Source organism: Hyperolius riggenbachi, chromosome 2 (genome assembly GCF_040937935.1).
Source record: "Hyperolius riggenbachi isolate aHypRig1 chromosome 2, aHypRig1.pri, whole genome shotgun sequence".
Lineage (NCBI taxonomy): Eukaryota > Metazoa > Chordata > Amphibia > Anura > Hyperoliidae > Hyperolius > Hyperolius riggenbachi.
In genome coordinates this window covers 289,674,652-289,686,821 of record NC_090647.1, presented here as the reverse complement: position 1 = coordinate 289,686,821, position 12,170 = coordinate 289,674,652, and the positions used below count along the sequence as shown (strand labels likewise).

General features: G+C 39.6%; 1 protein-coding gene across 1 annotated transcript in view; it reads right to left on the bottom strand.

Moving 5' to 3' along the window:
• Positions 1-814: 814 nt before the first annotated feature.
• The window catches only part of COL9A2 (collagen type IX alpha 2 chain), a 95,411-nt gene continuing 84,055 nt past the window's right edge, over positions 815-12,170 (bottom strand). Inside the window, exons 27-32 of the mRNA XM_068268933.1 lie at positions 12,130-12,162; positions 11,901-12,047; positions 11,668-11,722; positions 8,923-9,111; positions 5,701-5,778; positions 815-3,831 (exon numbers count right to left, since the gene is read on the bottom strand). Coding sequence (XP_068125034.1) covers positions 3,635-3,831; positions 5,701-5,778; positions 8,923-9,111; positions 11,668-11,722; positions 11,901-12,047; positions 12,130-12,162 — 699 coding nt within the window. The 3' untranslated portion in view covers positions 815-3,634. The remainder of the gene's footprint in view (positions 3,832-5,700; positions 5,779-8,922; positions 9,112-11,667; positions 11,723-11,900; positions 12,048-12,129; positions 12,163-12,170) is intronic.

Sequence of the window (12,170 nt, the reverse complement as noted above, 5' to 3'; positions counted from 1 at the left end):
GCCAAAGCAAACAGAAATGTGATGTGCTGTAACCAACAGCAACATGTGAGATGCTAGCTGTCAATGTACTGATACATACAGTTACGTGGTGTTGCTATAGGCATCTGACCTTTACTTTTCTTTGCTTTGTATTCTCATTCAACTACGTGGACAGTACAAGAATAAACATACAAGTAGCAGAAACATATACTACATCACAAGTGGAAGACTAATATTATGATAGGGCCTGGCACATAAATAAAGAACAGAACTAGGCCATAAATAAAGCACAGAAGAGAAGGTATACTGTGTTACATATCAAACTAATGAGCACAGACCTTGGGACAAGGCAATGGAGGAATCACAGCAAATCACACACACAGAAAAGGCACAAACAAAATACAATTACAGAAAAGCAGAAAGGACACACAAGAAAGACAAGGGAACACACTTAACTGCAGCAAAAATTACAGCCACTTGCTTCATTTGTTATATAGTCATATACAGTCTATAAACAACAAAGGGAATAATAGTCTGTGTTCTGTATGTGTAAACATGTGCATGCACACTGGAAGTGCAAACAACCCTAACAAATGCAATACAAGACCCCATGGGCTTGATTCACAAAGCAGTGCTAACTGTTAGCACGCTTATGAAAAGCCCCCCTTCACGCCTTAACTCAGTTTAAGCGTGATAAAATCAACCCACGTGCAAAGTCCAGTGCGCAAAACTTTCAGCGCACAGCGCGACTTTAACGCCGCATACGATGCACCTATAAGGTTGCATGGGGTGCGACATTAAAGGCACACCCCATGCGATCTTGTAGGTGCATCGGATGTGACATTTAGGTCGCATCACGGTGCGATGTTTCGCGCGCACCGCGCCGTGCACGCGCAAAGTTCTGCGCAGGACTTTGTGCGCGATCTTATTGTTAAAATGGTGCTAACTTACTTAGCACCCTGCTTATCACGCCCAAAGGTGCTAAGTAGGTTAGCACAGCTTTGTGAATCAAGCCCTATGTCTGGCACACATATACATACTGTACAGAGAAGACTGATTGCCATATGCCTTCAAAAAGATGGACTAAGAATTTGAAAGAGTTTAGAAATAGCACTTGATGTAGAAGACAATCCAGCCTTTGCGAATCATGTGTTTTCTACATAAAGGCCACACAAAGCCTAAGTTTAGCCACCAATTTTTATATACACATTTAATAGAAAATTATTGTATACAAATATTTAAACAGCATCTGTACTACATGAATAGATCTCCTGCCAGTCCGAATCCATGGCTTCAGTGGACAGAACAATTACTGTTTCTTTCCACCTTCCTTCCTCTGTCCACCAGTCCCAAGGGGGAGTGTTTCAGACTGACTAGGAGTGAGTAAGCAGTTTTTAGTCACTGAGGGGTAAATTAGAAATCTGGGAAAAGGTGCAGCAGGCATTTTCCTTTTCTATTTTTTGCAAAAACTAGGTGTTTTTTTTACAAAACTATTTTAGCCCAAATTAATAAAAAATAACATAACATTAAATGCATTTAAAACTGAGCCCAAGACAGGGCTTTAAAACAGCAGGCAAAGAAAAGCAGGTTAAAATTCATAGCAGTTTTGATTCATTATCAAACCTGCAGTAGAAGAACAAACATTCTTATTTCTACAAGTGTAATTCAAACTCCCTGCAAACTTGGTAAAGTGCTCCAGTATGCAATCTCCTCTCTCAAGCTGTTTTCATCTATTTGAATTCTATATTAATCAACATGTAAAAGTTACAATGAACAAACACAGAAAAGAGCAATGATGCACCCTTAGCAAACCACAAAACAGCTGATTGGTATATATAATTAGCCAGACTTATCAGAGGTGAATTCCAATAATTTGCTATAGGCTGTTGCATATTATTTTCTTAAACACCAGTTTAACTAGAGTTCTATTCAGGATTTCTGCATAATGCCAATTATGCCTGTCTTACCATTTGGGTAAATTCTGTGTCCCTTAAATCTGAGTCAATGACTTGTGCACTGCATTTAAATTCATATCTTGTAATATATTAAAATAAATTGAGACACCACTCAGTGTTGGAATAAAGCTCAACCAGGTCTAATCACAAACATAGGACAAATATTGTATGTGCATTACTGTGCAAACTATTTAGGCACTAGTGAGAAAATGCTTTAAAACATAATGGGGAGGGTTTTTTTCCCTTAATCGATGTAAAAATGCATAAACAGAAAAATATCTAATTCATATCAATATTTGATGAGACCACTTTTTGCAGCATCAATCCCCCCAGGTACACCTGCATAAGTAAGGATATTTCTGTCATATGGACCAGTGCGAGATTCAACAACTATTCCTAGCATATGCCAAAAATAACTGCAAAAAAGTGCAGGTTAAACCACAAGCATTAAATGAAATAGAATCAAATGTATAGGATAGATAAAACTCTTTGAGGAAAATACAGGTTCTTCTTAAAGCTGAGATCACCCCAGGTAATTTAGTGTAAAAAAAATGACACAATGGCAAGACTAAGCACAGCAATAAGACACAAGGCAGATTTACTGCACCAGTAAGGACTAAAAATGGAAGACATTTTAGAAAGACAGATATTTTCAGATGTGCTGCCCAAGCTTTTCTGCAGAAGCACAACCAAACGTGAGGACGGAAAATGCAGTAGTCAGCCAAAGAAACTTAGATCTGGCAGAATCCAGTGGTGCTATTGAACACCTATCTACAACCCAGAGAAGTCTAGACAGAAATGGTCTTCATAGCGGACGTTTGTGTAAAAAGCCCATACTTCCACCACAAAACTTGGCACAAAGAATTATAACAGAAGGTGCTCTGTTCAGAGTCTACATATATTATCAACATAATGTCATCTTCTTGCATTGCATTAAGAGGCAGAAGCAACAGAGACAGCCTAGATCAATGAACAGAAGAACTGTGGTTTGTAACACTTAATGTGGAGGGGAAAACAGCCTACCAAGTATCTTAAAAGACTGTCTGTAACCAGGAGAGCTGAAATAGTTTTAAAGGCAAAAGATCATCACAACAAATATTGAAATTCTTTTTTTTTTTTTTTTTGCTGTCTATGCACTTTTAATTGACAAGGGCATTTGACTGTATTACTTTTAAACCATCCTTACTTCAAAGCATTTTTCCACAGGTACCTAAATGTTTGGATAGTAGTACATTTACATTTACTCTGGGTCTGGATTTCTGTATCGGTGAGAGCCTCAGAGCATCAGTACACTACACTATGAAAAGTATGATTCACATTTCATTTATGGCCTTTGATTCATTGACAGTACAGTCTTTGAGGGTTACAAGAAGTCAGATGATTTCCCCAAAGTCATGGAATGAGAAAGAATGATGATGATGATGAGGTCTGCGTTTAGGAGGAAAGTGGCAAATTGCATGCTGCCGACAGAAACGATGACACTTCTGAGTGTAAGAAAATTTCTCCCTTGTTCCTCCTTTGGCCATGCCACAATTAACCATTATTTTCCTAATAACCTCCTTTCTACCACAAGGACCCTTGGTAATTATGTATTTGGGGTGAAGGCCCTTATAACAGGGAATACATTCCATCTGATGTTATTTTACATTATTTAGTTTGTCTTTGTGTCCAGGAAGTGATTGATTGGGTCAGTGGGATTTTTAACCTTTGACAGCACCGGGTTCAGTCAGAGAAGCTGGAGCGTATGCAGATGCTGCCAAACATGCTGCTGCCTCACAAAATCCTGGGAGACCAGCTGGACCAGGAAAGCCAGGTCTGCCAGGTTCTCCTGGTGATCCTTCAGGACCTCTGTCTCCATCTTTTCCATCAACAGCTTGACCAGGGATGCCAGGGAGACCTGGTGATGAGACATAAAGGGCAGCAAACAAGTCAGTGTTTTTCTTAATTTTTTCCAGCTTCTCTAGCTTCACAATTTTTAAATCCGTAAATCATTAATAAAAAAATTGACTATAAGATTTCTATTTTACAGAATGCATAACAGAACAGTATGGGCTAAAAGGCTCAGTGTTTCCATCTTTTTATCCTGTGGGGCACAGTAGAGCATGGCAGCTTATCTCTAAACAGGAAAAAAAGTAACTATGCTTTTGCTGTATGCAAGAACCCCTTTCAAAAGATATAATGTGGCTTGATTGAACCCCCTATCTTAAAAAATAGCAATGTTCTTATGGAATATTTGGTTGGTAGTATGATCATATCTCATACTGATTATTAATTTACATATTTTGATATATAAAGTTTGTTCACACCAAAAATGCATGCATTGAAATACACTGTCATGCATAACATTGCATTTTTGAAAGAATTGACTTAAATGAGAAAATACAGGTGAAGATACCGATAGGGACAAGCTTGAATTTTTGCAAAAGTCATGTCTGCATAAAAAGTTGCATTTTTGTGAAAATTTGAATTTAATTGAAAATGTGTTTTTTCATGCCCTTTGACTTCAGTGCATCTGGAGAAAATTTGTTTTCAAATGCAAACCCATCTATTTTCACTCAAATGCTCATCTGTGCCAAAAAAATGAGTTTTCTCATGCCCATATATTTCTACAAAATGTGTTATCTGTACAAAGATGTGTTTCCTCATTCTCATCTAGCTTCACAATTATTCTCATCTGTGTGAAAATGATACCCTTTCACAAAAATTCTGGCAAAATAAATATGACCCTATTCGCTCAGCACTTGTCTTCTGGATGTTTCCTTCCTATTACAAGCAACTTAACCAATCTCTTGTTGTAAACACAGTTGCTGGTAAAAAAACAGCAAAACATATTCTACAACATAAAAGGGTGTCCAGCTGCAAATACCTTATTTTTGTTTGGATGTACTATGACTTGAAAAATGAGAATCTTTAAAGTAAACCTGTGACTTTTTAAAAATTTAAAATGCAAAAAATGGATACTCACCTTGGGAGAGGGAAGCCTCTGGATCCTCCAGTGAGTTCCCCGTCTTCTTCCGTTCCAGTGCTGAGCCCCCAGGGCACATTGCGCAGTTACACAGATCCGCTCGGGATTTGGTGGAAAAAGATTAGTCGAATTGGGTCCTTGCTACTGTACAGGCAAGCTTGCACATGCACAATTGCATGGATCGGGCTTGGCTTTTTCTGCCGAAGTAGGAGTGGGTCTGTGCTATTATACATGCATGAATTTTTCAGCAAAGACATGAGGCAGCTGATTTTTGTGCCAATCTTTTTAGCACCAGCGCTCCGCGCCTGATTTGGACACTGTGAGCTTCAGCCAGGTGCTGCACAAATTAGCTAAAAAAAACCGATAATTAGGCCGCAGGCAATAGGCAGTTTCCTAATAACGTGTCCCCCAAGTTGCTACAACTCGCATGGGGAATAATAATCAGCGTGTGCCCGGAGTTTGTGCAGGAGCAAAGTGGGCCATTTTTCAGCTTCACCCTGCGCTGAAATCGTCAACGCTGATACTGAATGGACTCCAGGGACAGCCCCGAAGCAGACCAGCAGAGGCTGACGTAGGAAGTCTCTGGAGGATCCAGAGGCTTCTCTCTCCCAATGTAAGTACATTTGGGGCACTTTTCAGTCACAGGTTTCCTTTAAAGTGATATTTAGTTTGTGTCCCAAGAAGCATCCAAATGAATGGCAATGTGCCTAGTGATCAGTGATTATGAGTTGCCCCTCAATGTTACAAATACAATTTAACTCTCATTTCTAAAGTATCATAATCCAAAGTCATTCTCATCACCTTGAATGCCATGGGGTCCGGGCAAACCCTGGTGTCCACGTCCAGTATCACCACGGTCTCCCTTTTCTCCTCGTTTTCCTGTAAGCACATCAATGAAAAACTTTATTCAGTATGGCTTCTTTTACAGAGGAATCTTAAAGAGACACTGAAGCGAAAAAAAAAGATGATATTATGATTTGTATGTTACATAGTTACATAGTTACATAGTTATTTTGGCTGAAAAAAGACATACGTCCATCGAGTTCAACCAGTACAAAGTACAACTCCATGTGTAGCACAGCTAAGAAATAAAACATTAAGATCAGATACATCAGTGTAATTGTTTCCAGTACAGGAAGAGTTTAGAAACTCCAGTTGTTATCTCTATGCAAACAAGACATTAAGCTCTCCGACTAAGTTAGTCGTGGAGAGGGCTGTTATCTGACTTTTATTATCTCAACTGTTCCTGGACTATTTACTTTTCCTCTGCTAGAGGAGAGGTCATTACTTCACAGACTGCTCTGAAAGACTCATTTTGAATGCTGAGTGTTGCGTAATCTGCACATATTATAGAATGATGCAATGTTAGAAAAAACACTATATACCTGAAAATAAAAGTATGACAATATTTTCTTTGCTGCTAATCTTCTAGTAATTATTCATAGTACACAACCAATTCACTATATCATATTTTTTTTTTCGCTTCAGTGTCTCTTTAACCTATTTTGGTTTCTGGACGTAGAAACTACGTCCAGAAACCATGTGCGCTACCGCGCGCCCCTGCGGCCGATCGCGGGCGTGCACGCGCACTCCCGGCCGAGGATTCGGTAGTCAGGGAATCAATATATCGGGCTATGAAGCCCGATCACTGATTCCTCTCCCCCGCTGAAAAAGCGACAGCTTCTCTCGGAAGCTGCGCCTTTTCTGGCCGTTCCCTTCCTGATGCGCCACTCTAAGCGTGTGTTACGCTTAGAGTGACGTCATGTAAACAAACTCATGGCCGCCATCTTGTGGCCAAAAAGTAATACTACACCTGAAAATGAAAATAAATTAAAATCAACACACATTTACATTATAAATCTATTGTTTACCCCCCACCCTCCCAAAACTACCCAAATAAAATGTTTACTATAAATAAAAAAAACCATTACAATAAAAAAAACAAAAAACATGTAAATATTTACCTAAGGGTCTAAACTTTTTAAATATCAATGTAAAGATGAAATATTTCTATATTTTTTTTATTTTAAACTTGTTAATAGTGATAGATGCAAAATGGAAAAAATGCACCTTTATTTCCAAATAAAATATTGTCGCCATACATTGTGATAGGGACATAATTTTAATGGTGTAATAACCGGGACATATGGGCATATACAATACGTGAGTTTTAATTATGGAGGCATGTATTATTTTAAAACTATAATGGCTGAAAACTGAGAAATAATGAATTTTTCCATTTTTTTCTTATTCTTCCTGTTAAAATGCATTTACAGTAAAGTGGCTCTTAGAAAAATGTACCCCCCAAAGAAAGCCTAATTGGTGGCGGAAAAAAAACAAGATATAGATCAGTTCATTGTGATAAGTAGTGATAAAGTTATAGGCTAATGAATGGGAGGTGAACATTTCTCTCGTGAAAACCACGGAACCTGAATGGGTTAATGTGCCTTGCACAGCCATTCCTAAGAACTACATTTTGTTGCTTGCTTTCATTTATTACAGATGATGAAGCAGCACTAGACTTATAAATGCTTGGACATTGGAGTTATTTATTTTTTATTATGACATAACTACAGGAAGTGCAGAGAGTGTAAATTCTGAGGAAGCAAGTACAGCATAACTGAAAAACAAGAAGCAACAGAGAAAAGAAGTATTGTTCTTTTTTTTCGTCCTTGCTTCCTATTTTACATTTTTTATCTGCAGCAGGCGTATTAGGTGTGCTAAAAATGACAGCAGGACTGTCAGAGATTTTTTAGTATATGAGAGCCTGAGTACAGATTCTGTACCAAAGCCCTGTGGATTTAACTTATTCTCCTGATTTAGTACATCTCTTATCTCCCTTATGACTCATTCTGGCAGAATCAGACTGGAATCTGCTAGAAGTAATGTAGAGAAGACGACAACTGAGTTCAGCGGCTAACAGTTTGCAGAGTTTACAAAAAGCGATCCTTCATTTGGCAGCAGCCATCACACAAGAATTGGAGAGGAATTTTCTCTTTTTTGTTGCCTTGCAGGATCAGTGCTTTTAGTAAATTTTAGTTTAACCTTGCATGCACTGGTTAAATCTGTTCAGAGATGAGCAAATCGATCAGTCCAGCAAATGTAAGGTTCTGAGGAACGATAGATAATTAGAGGATTATGCATATTTTTGAAAATCAATGGTCCAACCAATGTATTTGGCCATTGTGTGAGATGAATTGGTCTATGAACTGACCAATGAGATTCTTTACTGATGATGAATCCTATTGGTCAATACATAGGATAATTATAAAATACTAGGTATAAGTCCGCTTATTTAAAACAGGCACTAGGGCTCAGCTGCGGTCCCCCTCACCACCACCTTACCCATGCCGCGCTCCCCGCTGCGAGCGTGCATGGCCGAGCTTCCTGCTGCGCATGGCCGCGCCCCCCCCCCCCCCTGCACCCGTCCTCCTGCTCTCCAACATCTGCCTGCATGCCACACATGCACAGGATAGCAAATGCATGGACACAGGGACAGGAGAAGATGCAGGGACACAGGGATCTTATTATAGAGGATGGTGACAAGTTCAAGGATGGTACTGAAATGAACTTTAGTTACAAATTTGCCTCTTTATAATATTATGGAAGGAGATTTCTTGATTCTGGATTTTAAATGCTTTTAAAGATTTGGATTACATTGATTGAATAAAGTATTGTTATTTATTGCTACAACAGATGGTGCTATTATATTGCCATTCTTTCCTCTACTAAGCACTCTATTTGGTTGTTTGGTATGGCCCAGGCCCATGTTGGTATATTTGTTGACACACACTTCCTGGATTATCTATAGCAAAAATAATTTAACCAAAGAAATGGCCGTCGGGATTTCATTCATTTAAGCCAGTTAAAGGTGATTCTAAATTTAACATGTGCCTGCTCTTTATCTGGAGTCCAAGTTAAAACTGCTGTTACCATTATCAAAACATAGGTAAATGTATACCTGTATACAAGACCAATAAAATGCTCTGTATTTAATAGTCATATACATAATAGTATACTGACCTTTAGGTCCGGTATTTCCAATTTGACCCATTACGCCCACAATTCCAGGAATACCACGTGGTCCTACGAATCCATGAGGTCCTTGCTCTCCGGGGGATCCTGGTGGGCCAGGTGGCCCAGGTGGTCCTGTGATACCAACTCCACCTAGAGCAGCTCTCTGTGCACTGACAGCCACCTCTGCTAGTTGCTCTGTGTGAGGAAGTAACCGCATAGTATAAAAGAGAATACTTAAGCTTAAAATACAGAAATTCATAAAGTAACAGTAATCCTAATACAAGCATTCCACTTAAAGTATTATGTGAAGAAAAAATAACGTACAGTTAACAAAACAACAGCTAGTCAAAAGTTAATGTAGCTTGACAGATCCCACTAAATAACCAAATGAATTTACTTTTTTTCAACATGTGCACGATCTTTCATATTTTTATTATTTTATTTGGATGTCTACGTGGCATTCAAACTACTTAAAAATGTGTGTAGGCTCTCGTCAGTTGAAATGACCAACAGGCAAATACAGGTACTGTTTTTGTATGGCCTCAGAGCAGCAGCACCAATGCATGTCTTAGCAGTCTGACAATAGGTGTGTACCACTTCAAATTCTCATTGGAATAAAGGCAAAAATCTACTCTCCCCTGCCCTGCCAACTCTGCAAGTGGGGTTATTACTCATATTAAAAAAATGCTCAATCAGTAAGTACAAGTGATGCTTGCATACTGTGTGCTAGGTTACTGGCGTAATGTTCATTACCCTAGCAATATTTGTGTCACCAAGGTAATTTGGGTTGTGCTAGTCACTGGAAGTGATTAGTTGTACATTTGGAAGAAGACTATAGACTCCTTTTTACTAGCGGAGATCTCTTAATAGCACCACACAGCTCGCAAAAGTACAGCACAGACATTTTCACTGTTTAGTGAGTTAAAGATAGATATAGATCAAGATATGTTGCACTCCATCTATGACAAGTCTGAATTCCAGGGGCTTGATTCACAAAGCGGTGCTAACCTAGTTAGCACGTCTAAAGACTTTGGGCATGATAAGTAAGGTGCTAACTAGGTTAGCACCGTTTCGACAATAAGATTGCGCGCAAAGTCCCCCGCGCAAAACTTTGCACGCACACAGCGCAGTGCGCGCAAAACATTGCACCGCGATGCAATGATAACGGTGCATCTGATGCGCCTATAAGGTTGCATGGGGTGTGACTTTTACATCGCACCCCATGCGACCTTATAGGCACATCGGATGTGCCGTTATCGTCACATAGCGGTGCAGCATTTTGCGCGCACCGCGCTGTACGCACGCAAAGTTTTGCGTGCGGGACTTTGCACACAGGTTGACTTTATCACGCCTAAACTGAGTTTAGGCGTGAAGAGGGGCTTTTCAGACGCATGCTAACAGTTTGCACCGCTTTGTGAATCAAGCCCCATATGTTTTCCGGAAAAATTGTGCTGGTTGGGACTTTGTCTTATTGTTGCAGCAGACACCAGACAGACTGAACCTGTTGGGACACGTCTGAACAGATCCTATGGTTAACTAAGGGACCATCGACATTTCTGTTGGTCCATTCTGTGAAACAGACCTTTTTAAGCCCTAGCGTGAACCTAGAGTGCACTATGAAAACTGTAACACTTAAAATACATATGTACACGTACATATAGGGCATACATTTTTCCAAGAGTAAAATGCACTATAAATGACTTTATTCTTATGAAGTAGTCACTTACAGTAAGTGCTCATAATCTGACAGCTCTGGTCTCTTGCTAACAGGTTTTGAACTGGTCCATCTCCCCATGTGGGATTCTCAGAGTTTTATTTTCAAAAGCACCTACCAAATGGCAGTTAATCATGGAAACCTGGAATCTCCCTCAAGAAGATATGGAATAGTCCTAAACATGTCAGTAATTATTAACACTGATTGTAACATTTATTTACAGTGCATTTTATGTTGGTGCATTTTATGTGCATATGTACACATGTATTTAAAATTTTCATCAAAGTGCTCCTTTAAAGCATATCTGAGAGAAAAAACAAAAGTTAAGCTTTACTTACCTTGGGCTTCTTCCAGACGCTAGAAGTCTATCTGATAGTGCGCTAAAGTTTTGCTGTCCTCCAGGCTGCCGCTACTCCCTCCATAATATAGCCAACCCCCGATTGGGTCATGAGCTTCTGCACATGCTTGGGCGCAATGCAGGCCTCTCCCAATCGCGCTCCCATGGCTTGGAGCATCCTGCAGTTGTGCAAACTGCAAGCACACAATGCTCCGGGCCACAGAAGTGTGTTCACAGGAGGTGCATGGCCAGCCCACGCATGTGCAGAAGTTCATGACCCAGCTAATGAGCTGCGATTATATGGAGGTCACAGTGGCAGCCTGAAGAACAATGGAACTTCAGCGCTGGATCAGATAGACCTAAAGGGGCTGGAAGAAGCCCCAGGTAAAAAAAAGCTTAACTTTTTATTTTACTTTAGATGTCCTTTAAGTCTTTCTCATTTGCAAATGTTAACTTCTTACTTTATAAACTAATTTTATTTGTGCTATATTACCAGTCTAGGCTAACATTATATACTCTGCCTGCTTGTCTTACACAGCTGGTCACTACACTGTATCATTCACTAAGCGCTCATTTTATAAACCAGCCTCTGATGTGTTTACAGTACAAAGCTAGCCGAGAAACTGACAATTAATCACCCCCAAGTGGAGTTCTTCTGCAGCATTATAAAGTGTATGGATAGTAATTGATGATTTCTCACCTTGCAACATTTTCAAGACAACATCAATAATGTGCTGATCTCCAGTATCCCTGCCCTGTAAAAAAAGAATGCATCAGACAATTTGGTAGGTATTATTAATATTTTTATGCCAGTGTGCAGTTTTACACTGCATTCATACAGAATGTGTGGTTGGAGATGCAAAGGGTACTTAAAAATAAATGTTGTTTTTCAGCAAATGCTGTGATCAATAAATTACGTTAAACTTTACATACTGGAACTCCTGGTCGCCCTGGCATTCCTGGGACTCCCCTCTCTCCATTTAGACCTCTTCGCCCTGGTTGTCCTGCGAGTCCTTGTATTCCGGGTTGGCCAGGATCTCCGCTAGGACCTGTGTAGCCCACTTCTCCATATACACCTTGCTAAGCAGAAGTACAAAAAAAACATGAAATGACAGCAGATGATTGTGCATGAAAAAGGACACAAATATCCTGAAATAATTACCTGCCCTTTAGGACCTGGTTCACCAGATTCTCCCTACAAAA